Raw genomic sequence first — 10,000 nt, forward strand, 5'->3', positions numbered from 1 at the left:
CTCTTCTTTAATTTCCTTCCTTATTCCTTATTCTCTCCCCTTCTTCCCCTCCTCCCTACTTTTCTTGGTATCTCTTTTTTCCTTATCTTGTTATCCTATATTCCCTACTTTTATCATCTCTCTTCCTTACTTCCTCATTCTTCTTCTCCTCCTAGTTTCTCCCGTTATTTCCTCCTCTTCACTTTCCCCTACTCCCTCTTCCTTCTCTCCTCCTTCCCCTACCTATTTCTCTTCCTCTTCCTCATCGTCTTTTCCGTCTCCCCCCTTATTTCTTCTATCACTATACCTCCCTCCATTTCCTTCCTCCTTACTTCTATTGTTTCTCCATTTTCCTTCTCCGTCTCTCCCCCCCTTTATTTCTCCTACTTTGCTCTCTCGTCTTTCTCGTCTTTCCCACTACTTCTATCAATTCTCCCTTTACCTTTCACCCTACTTCTCTCATCTTTCCCTCTTTATTCTCCCCTTCCCCCGTCTCTCCCTATTTTTCCTATCCTCTTCTTCTCCTCCTCCCTTTCCCATTCACCCTACTTCTCCTTCCACCTCACCCTCCACCTCCTCCCATCCTTTCCCTCTCCCTCCCTACTTCACGCCCTTACTTCCACAGCTTCTCCCCTTTCTCCACCCTTCCCCTCCTTCCCCTCACTCTCTCGTATCTCGAAAGAGGGTTCCGTGGTTTACTCTCGCCTACTCCAGCACGCCAAGATCCCATTCAGGTTTGCAGACTCGTTCGCGTTGTGAATGACACGGGCGACAGCGAAGGACACTCGACTCTCCTTTCGCTCTCAAGCACTTTCTAATCTTCAAATGTGTATGTGTGTGCATATATATATATATATATATATATATATATATATATATATATATATATATATATATATATACATATATATATACATATATATATATATATACATATATATATATATATATATATATATATATATATATATATATATATATATATATATATTAATATATATATATATATACACACACACACACACACACACACACACACACACACACACACACACACACACATATATATGTAATAAATAAACACTAGTAACAAAAGATTTAAAAAAATCAAAACAAACACAAAACAAAAACTTCAAAAAAGCTAATACAATAAAAGCACAAACCTACTACGAAAGCAAAGAGAGAGGCACTAATTCGTGTTAAAACCACACACTAAAAAATATTTTCGTGTGTACATTTTCTTCGAGATTCAGCCATACTATTCCTAGAATGTTAGTATCAAAAATAGGAAAAAAGGGAAAAGGAAGAAGAAGAAAAAGAAAAAGAAGAAGAAGAAGAAGAAGAAGAAAAAAAAAAAGGAGAGAAAAAACGACGCAGAATCTCCTCGCCTTCCGCTTTGGAGGAGGAAGGAAAAAGCTCTTTTTGCCTAAGGACCTGAATGCCTTTTGCTTAAAACGCGAATCTCTGGGATGAAACTTCATCTTCATTCACGCTGCGTTAAGAGTACTCTGCGAATTGAGGGAGGGAGGGAAGGAGGGAGGGAGGGAGGGAGGGAGGGAGGGAGAGAGGGAGGGAGGGAGGGAGAGAGAGAGGGAGGGAGAGAGGAAGGGGGAGAGGGAGGGGGAGGGAGGGAGAGAGGGAGGGAGAGAGGAAGAGGGAGAGGAAGGGGGAGAGGGAAGGAGGGAGGGAGGGAGAGAGGAAGAGGGAGAGGAAGGGGGAGAGGAAGGGAGGGGGGAGGGAGGGAAAGAGGGAGAGAGGAGGAAGGGGAAAGAGAGAGAGAAAAAGGAAGCGAGGGACGGAGGATGTGTGTGTTCGTATGAGAGAGAGAGAGAGAGAGAGAGAGAGAGAGAGAGAGAGAGAGAGAGAGAGAGAGAGAGAGAGAGAGAGAGAGAGAGAGAGAGAGAGAGAGAGAGAGTGTGTGTGTGTGTGAGTGTAGTGAATGAGTAAGTAAGTAAGTGAGTGAGTGAGTGTAGTGAATGAGTGAGTAAGTAAGTGAGTGAGTGAGTGTAGTGAATGAGCAAGTAAGTAAGTAAGTAAGTAAGTAAGTAAGTAAGTAAGTAAGTAAGTAAGTGAGTGAGTGTGTGAGCGAACGAATAAACAAGTGCGTTCCTCCACCACACGGTTCCGTATTTCAGACATGACAGGCATCCTCCAAATGCAACCTCAGGAGCAGATCAATGCACCCCTTCCCTTTCCTTTCCTTGCCCTCCCGTCTCCTCACCCTGCGATCAGCCACCGCGATCCGAGAGCAGAGTGTCCTATGTGTCCTACGTGTCCTACGAGTGTCCCGGCGATGACTGCTCGAACCGCGTCGAGGGAGAGAGCAGCAACGGGCTCATCAGCGACTCGACCACCATCAGTCGCTGCCGCTCGCTGATGGCGCGCCCGTGTTTGTTCGAGGTAAACAGGAGGTGAGGAGGAGAGGGGAGGGGAAATGAGGGAGGAAGGAAGAGAGGGAAGGGAATCGGGGGAACGCGGATCAGAAACAACAAGGGGAGGGAAGAGGGGGGTCGAGTGGCGAGGGGAGGGGAGAAGAGGGGGGAAAGGGGATGAGAGGAGAAGGGAGGAAGGAAAGCGCAAAGCATAAGAGAAAAAGCGCGGGGAAGAAGGAAAGGAACAAGGAAAGGAAGGAAGGAAGGCAGACGAAAGGAGAGACGGAAGGAGAGGGACCCAGAGGAGGGAAAGATAAAAGAAGAAAAGAAGATTCGTGAGGGAGGCATAAAAGAAGGGGGGGGAAGAGGGAAAGAAAAAAAGAAAAAGAAAAAAGGGAGGAAAAAGAGAGGGGAAAGAAGAGAAAAGAACATAAAAGAAGGGAGGAGGGGAAAAAAAAAAGAACAAAGACGGGGTGAGGGGAAAGAGAGGAGTTGAGGGGAAGAGAGGGGAGGATAAGGAAAGGAAGGGGTAGATGATGTTAAAGGACCAAGGATAGGGGGGAGGGAAGGATGGGGAGGGGGGAAGGGAGTAGAATTTGATGAATAAAGTTATGATCGGATAGAGGAGAAATGAAAGAAGTGGGGGAAGGGAAATAGAAAGATAGGTGGTGGAGACAATGGAGAAAAAGAAAAGACCTATAAGACATGTGCAAAAGGACCAAATAAGGGGGAAAGAAGAGACCTAAGTGGAAAAGACATGGGGGGAAGGGCGTGAAGTGGTGTGTTTCAGGAATGGGTAAGGGAAAGGGGAGAATCAGAGAAAGAAGGAAGGAGAAGGAAAGATAGGGGGAAGGGGTAGTCATCATCATTGTAATCCTCCCCCGCCCTTTCCCCTACCCCCGTCCCCTCCTCTCCTCCCCTCCCCTTCCCTCCTCCCCTATCCCCGTCCCCTCTTTTACTCTCCTCTCCTCCCGTCCCCTCCTCTCCTTTCCCCTCCCCTTCTTCTCTCCCCTCCCGTCCCCTCTTCTCTTCTCCTCTCCTTCCCTCCTCTCCCTTCCCTTACCCCCTTTCCTCCGCCCTTGCCGTTACAGCAGCGGCGACTCCTTCGGCGCCGCCACAGCCACGACCACTAACACGCAACACGCGTCAACAGATGTTCTCGACACTTACGTGCAACATCTCGAGAACCTCCTGCCGCCTTCACGCAACTCTGCAACACTTGCTTCGTGGATTTCTTTGCTTGCACGTTTGTTTTGTTTAATCAGGAACCTGATTACTTGTTCGTGAATCTTCTCGCTAGCCTGTTTGTTTGTGAATCATCTCGTTTGCTTGGTTGTTCGCGAATCAGATAACTTGCTTGTTCATGAATCAGCCTGCTTGCTAACTTGGTCGTGGATCAGTTAGCTTGCTTGTTCGTAAATGTTTACTTGTTTGTTTGCGAATCTGCTACCTTGTTTACCTGTTCGTGAATATTCTTGTTTGCTTGTCTGTCAGTCTGCATGCTTGTTGACTTGTTCGTTAAACTGCTTGCTTGCTATCTTGTCTACTTGCTGGCTTGCTTGTTCGCGAATCCCCTTGCTTATTTGTTCGTGAACCTGCTTAATTGCCTTCCGATCCCTCGCTCTCTATCTATTCGCTTTCCTTCTTCCCTCTTCCCTCCCTTCGTCTTCCCCCTCAAAAGCCAAGGCGCCCTTCCGACAACCGACTCCTGTCTCGCGCACCGACGCCTCTCGCCTGAACATATGACCCGAGATTACGAGCAGAAGAAGCGCCTCGCCTTGCATCCCTAACACGAGGGAAGCAAGCACCAACAGGCAGCGCGCTTATCCTATGTTTTACAGGGATGGAAGTGGGAGACACAGCCGGCAATGACTGGTGGGGTTGCTTCCTTCCCCCCTCCCCCTTTCCCCCTTCCCCTCTCCATTTCCCTCTCCCACCTCTCGCTTCCTCCTTCTGGAAGCCCCACCCCCCCTGTCTCCTTCAGGCAGGTACTCGACGCGTGTGCGAGTAATAGAAGACTCATATATCCCGCAGGCGCCGTCGGTAGTAGATTATTCGTCTCGCTGCGTTAATATGTTCATCCATATCTGCATAAATGTTCCGAAAATTGTTCAACTAAAAAAAATAATTACTTTTATTTATTTTTCCCTCTTCTACTTTTTTTTTTATAATGTCTCTATATTATCTCCTAGTCCTATTAACCTTTCTCTCTCGCTCTCACTCTCCCTCTGGCCCACAATCTCACCCATTCTTTCTCTCACCCTTCCTGCCCTCCTTCCCTCCAAGTCTTACTCTCACTCTCACCCTTATCCCCTCCCTCAGCCCCCTCCCACACTCCCTAACTCCCCCCATCCCCTCTCCACTTTCCTGACTCCTATCGCTAAGCCTTCCTTTCTCTCCTATGCCTTTCCACAAGCCATCGCCACCGCCCTCACACCTCCCGATAAGTGTCACTAACCTCTCCTCTACCAACCAGGTGGATGTGAACGAGGATGAATGGGGTTGAGCGAGGTTGAGAGAGGTTGAGCGAGGTTGGCAGATTGGTAAATCTCGGTTGAAAAGACACTGACCGAGCAGCATTACGTGAAGAAGATGGAAGGAAGGAAGGAAGAGGGGGAGGGGGACGGAGGTAAGGGGTACGGGTGGGGTGAAGCGAGAGAGGAAGTGGTTTGCAAAGAACGAAAGGGAAGGGAAATGAAGTGAGAACTGTCATGTGGACGAGAAGGAAGGAAACGTGGCCGGAACGAGGCAAAAATTAATTAAATATTTAAAAAGCTTCTCCCGCACGTCAACAGGTCTTGATTCTACCGCGTCGGAAAACAAACAATGAAAACGTCTTGACGAACAGAAGAACAACATAACCGATAACTAAAACACCCTAGCATCTACTGAACACCGCTGACTCTACTGAAGGACAAAACGGACGAAGGCGTGAGGGCTGACACTCGGAGGCGGGTAAATGTAAATGCAAATAGCGAAGGGACTCGATGCCTAGTTGCAACAAAAATATCTAAGTCATCTAAATATTCATTCTATAAATCAATAAAAGTACCAATTTAGGGAAAAAAAAACTCTTGGTATATATATATATGTGTGTGTGTGTGTGTGTGTGAATGTAAAAGCTAATTTAAATGGTTTATTTACCTAAATTTGGTTTAGAATAGTATCTCCTACCTTTACACTATTTTCTATCACTTCCTAAGAACAGAAAACGGACACAAATTCACGGCAGACTCAAGTTAAATTGCTTTGTTTAGATTTCCTTAACACGTTCTTATCAAAATGACCATGCATACATGTATATATACAAGGCAAGCTTTCGCTATTATCACCAGCCATTATTAAATCATAATCTCCATTAACCCATTATGTTGACATCTGCCAACGGACTGATCTACTTTCTTACATCTTACACTCTAGAACAAACCATTTAGTAAACGCCCCCCCCCCACAAAAAAAAATCTATTAGTACCTCATTCCTCTAAAGCGGAAAAAGACATCAATGGAACACAAATAGAAAAGGAAAGAAATAAAGAAGAAAAACGAGATGAAAAGAAGAGGAATTGGAAGAGAAAAAAAAGAGTAAGAAGAAGAAGAAAAAGAAGAAACGGTAGAGGAGGAGGAGGAGGAGGAGGAGGAGGAGGAGGAGGAGGAGGAGGAGGAGGAGGAGGAGGAAGAGGAGGAGGAAGAAGAATAACAACAATAAGAAGAGCAAGAAGACGAAAACCACCAGCGCTCAGCACTCACCTCTCTATCGTCCCCAGGCAGGTTCTCCTCCGGCGGGGGCTCGGGCAGGTGCGAGAACTTCCGGTCGTAGCAACACCTGTGCAGCTGCCTGTCGAGGAAGCGGAAGTTCTCGTAGGTGCGCCGCAGGACCCACGAGCGGCCCAGGGAGCTCACCTGCACCAGGAGAGAACGGTTTTCCGCGTCCTCGCTACTCCCGCTGCTGCACCCGGAGGACAGCGGCTTCAGCTCCTCCGACACCAGCGTTACCTGAAGAGGGAGAGGAAGAGAAAGGGCGGATTAGAGCTTCGTTATCTTTACGATCATTGTTATCATTGTTACCATTATCGTTATTGTTAATGTCATTATTATTGTTATCATTAGTTTTATTACCATTATTATTATTGTTATTATTACTATTACTATTGTTATTATCACTACTACTATTGCCATTCTTATCACTATCATTACCATTATTATTGTTATTATAACTATTATCATTATTATCATTATTGCTATTTTTATCATCATTATCATTTTCATCATTATTGTGATCATCACTATTTGCGTCATCACTGTCATTATCATCATTATTACTGTTACTATTGTTAGTATAGTAATGTAAACTATAGCAACTATAATAACAATAAAAATAATAATAAAAACATCTGCATTACCATTTATATCACTATTATCATTATTATTATTATTATTATTATTATTATCATTACTATTTTTTTGTGTGAGGGTCGTGTTGTAAAGACACATCTTGGCGAAACCTTTTGCATGAACCCGATCAATCAAGAGTGCAACAATGTTATAAAAATACAAGTCCTCAATCGCGATTGTCGGGGTAACTAAACCTAACCCGGAAAGACCATACCAATGGAGATCGAGATTGACCTTGTTATTTTGTTGACCATGAATAAAATTATAAAACTCTGGAACGGAATGAGTTGATTCCATTTCAAAATGACTGGAGGATATCATGATAACAAATGTCGAATATATATAATTTTTTTTTTTACGTTACAAGAGCACGTCGAATGAGCAACCTGGCATTTTATTATTCGTTATTACAGTAGTTATATGTAAATAAGAAAGAAAGAAAGAAAAAAAAACGACAACCGCTGACTCCAAATTACGAAGAACATTTTTAATTGCAAAATGCAACGCTCTTAAATTATATTCTAATTCTCTCTTTTTTTAAACATAGGCGGGAGTCAGCCGCTCAAAGTCAAAAGACAATACTACTAATGGAATGAAACTTTTTTTTTATGAATTATCATACTTCTGAAATATTGTATGCAACTTTAATCAAAAAGCCACTAGAGGTATCACTGAATATGAAGAGTAACGATAGCTAATAAACTCAATAGAATAAAGGAGATTATTTGCAATTATTGAAAATTATTGCAAATACACTAAACAAAAAATGATTGCAACTTTGATATTTGTACGAGACTTTGACTACGCATAATCTTCCTACCATTAAGTAATAATAATCTATTCATTCTAATAATATTAAAAATAATAATAAAATTATAATAATAACAGTAACAATAGCTAACACAATAGAATGATAACAATAATAGTAATAATGAAAATAATAACAACAATACTGATAATGATAATGATGATAATAGTAGTAGTAGTAGTAGTAATAATAATAATAATAATAATAATAATAATAATAATAACAACAACAACAATGATGGTGATGATGATGATGATGATAACAATAATCATAGCACTAGTAAAAACTTCGATAATAACTATCAAACAATGATAATAATTCTTTAATATTTCCTCCTTCCCCAAAATAACAAAGTGCGGTTTATAATAACAACAAGAAGACATATAAACGATGTCGGACTAGCAGCATGACGTCAAAGGCCTCAAAAAAACACGTAACACAAAGAGTTAGGAAGATGAAGAAAAAAAAAGGTATTTTCACCAAGTAATGAAATGAAGTTGAGTCACGGACGCGAGAGAGTTTTGTGTGACGAGTGAGAAATTGGTCGGAAAATAAAGTTGTTTCTTCTGTCTCTGTGTCTGTCTCTCTCATTCTCTCTCTCTCTCTGCCTCTGTCTCTCACTTTCATTCTTCCTCTTCCTCCATTCCTCCCTTTCTTTTTTTCTTTCTTTTATTGTTCCTCTCTTCCTTCCTTCCCCTCCCTCTCTCCCCTCCCCTTTCCCCTTCCTCCCGTCCTTCCCTCCCTCACTTCCTCCCCTCCCCTTTCCCCTCCCTCCCCTCCTTCCACTCCCCTCCCCTTTCCCCTTCCTCCCCTCCCTCCCTCCCTCTCTTCCCTCCTTCCCTCTCCCTTCCCTTCCCTCCACTCCTTCCACTCCCCTCCCCTCCTCTTTTCCTTCCCTCCTCTCCTTCCACTCCCATCCCCTCCCCTCCCCTTTCCCCTTCCTCCCCTCCCTCCCTCCCCCTTCCACTGCCTCCCCTCCCTTCTCTTTTTTTTTTTTTTTTTTTTTTTTTTTTTTTTTTTTTTTTTTTTTTTTTTTTTTTTTTTTTTACAAGATTATTGCGTTATGCCCCCGCCATCGCATTACGCGGTATGACAACGTTAGCGATGCATTGCCGGCAACAGTCACACGCATTAGATCTTAAGTGCAATAGAGCGTTCTGTGCTCAGCGGCTCCACTCTTTTTTTCGATTTTTTATTCCATTTTTAATGCTTGACCCTGTCTCTCTTTGAGGGGGGACAAAAAAGACTTGGTTGATTTTTTCTCATCTATTTTTTTCCTCTTCTTTCTACCTCTTCCGATCATACGTAGCGAAAGGGAATGGTATTTAGATAGTATATCATTTTTGCGTTTCTTGTCTAAAACGGCGCCATGTAAGAAGAAAAAAAAAAAATCTCATACCAAGGCCAGCAAATGACAATGCTCCCCAGGTACAAAGGGACGAAAAAAATACATTAATTCCGTTCCAGATTTTTATGATTTTTATGTTTTATGTCTCTCTTTTAAGTAAGCACTTTTTTTTTTTTTTTTTTGAACTTGACCCTTTGACTCTCGACAGACTGAAGCCACTCCCCTTTTTTCTGACTTCTAAGATCAATGAACAAATCTACAATACTTTCGTTTATGATCAATATTTTTCCTTTTTCTATTTAACAATGAATGAGTTTGCGCAACACATGTTTTTCCTTCTTTTAAAGATCATTTATCATATGCAACATTATAATTAATTTCTCATCCTTTTTTAGGCTAATGCATTGCAGTTACTAATATGCCTTTATTCTATCTATTCTAAATTCCTCGAGTAATCCGCATACACAAATATATATATATATTTTTTTTCTTTTTTTTTTAGAGCAAATAACACAACACCATCTCTTAGATCATCATTTTTCTTTCAAATACTCCAAGATAAACGCACAGACACTCCCAATCTCTAACTCTATTCTTGAAAAAAAAAAACAAGCTCACCATCACCACCACCACCCCATCACCATCGCCAATCACCATCAACGACGACCGCGTTAACAACGGAAGCGTGGCACATTGCAATGGCAACAACGCGCATCAGTGCAATTGCGTCAGCGCCATGATGTTAGTGTTGCCTCATTCACGTCGTGTTCGAGGGATCGGTATTGGCGTTATAATAAGTTGATTATAAACAACGATGCAAATGATGGTGGCGGTGGTGATGATGGTGGTGGTGGTAATGGTGGCGGTGGTGGTGATGGTGGCGGTGATGGTGATGGTTGTGGTGATAGATGGTAGTTGTGGTGATTGATGGTGGTTGTGGTGATGATGGCGATTGATGGTGGTGGTGGTGATAGATGGTGGTTGTGGTGATGATGGCGATAGATGGTGATGATTGATGGTGGTTGTGGTGATGATGGCGATAGATGGTGATGATTGATGGTGGTTGTGGTGATGATGGCGATAGATGGTGATGATTGATGG

At 42.9% G+C, this 10,000-nt stretch overlaps 1 protein-coding gene across 4 annotated transcripts in view; it reads right to left on the minus strand.

Annotated features, from left to right (window-relative positions):
- The window catches only part of LOC122260815 (GTPase-activating protein CdGAPr), a 214,217-nt gene that overhangs the window by 129,336 nt on the left and 74,881 nt on the right, over positions 1 to 10,000 (minus strand). For all 4 annotated transcript variants that reach the window (XM_086552664.1, XM_086552651.1, XM_086552652.1 and 1 more), the window contains exon 4: positions 6,099 to 6,344. In XM_086552664.1, the coding sequence (XP_086408790.1) occupies positions 6,099 to 6,344 (246 nt within the window). The remainder of the gene's footprint in view (positions 1 to 6,098; positions 6,345 to 10,000) is intronic.

Source organism: Penaeus japonicus, unplaced genomic scaffold (assembly GCF_977035675.1).
Source record: "Penaeus japonicus unplaced genomic scaffold, GWHDUDI00000001_assembly GWHDUDI00000027, whole genome shotgun sequence".
NCBI lineage: Eukaryota > Metazoa > Arthropoda > Malacostraca > Decapoda > Penaeidae > Penaeus > Penaeus japonicus.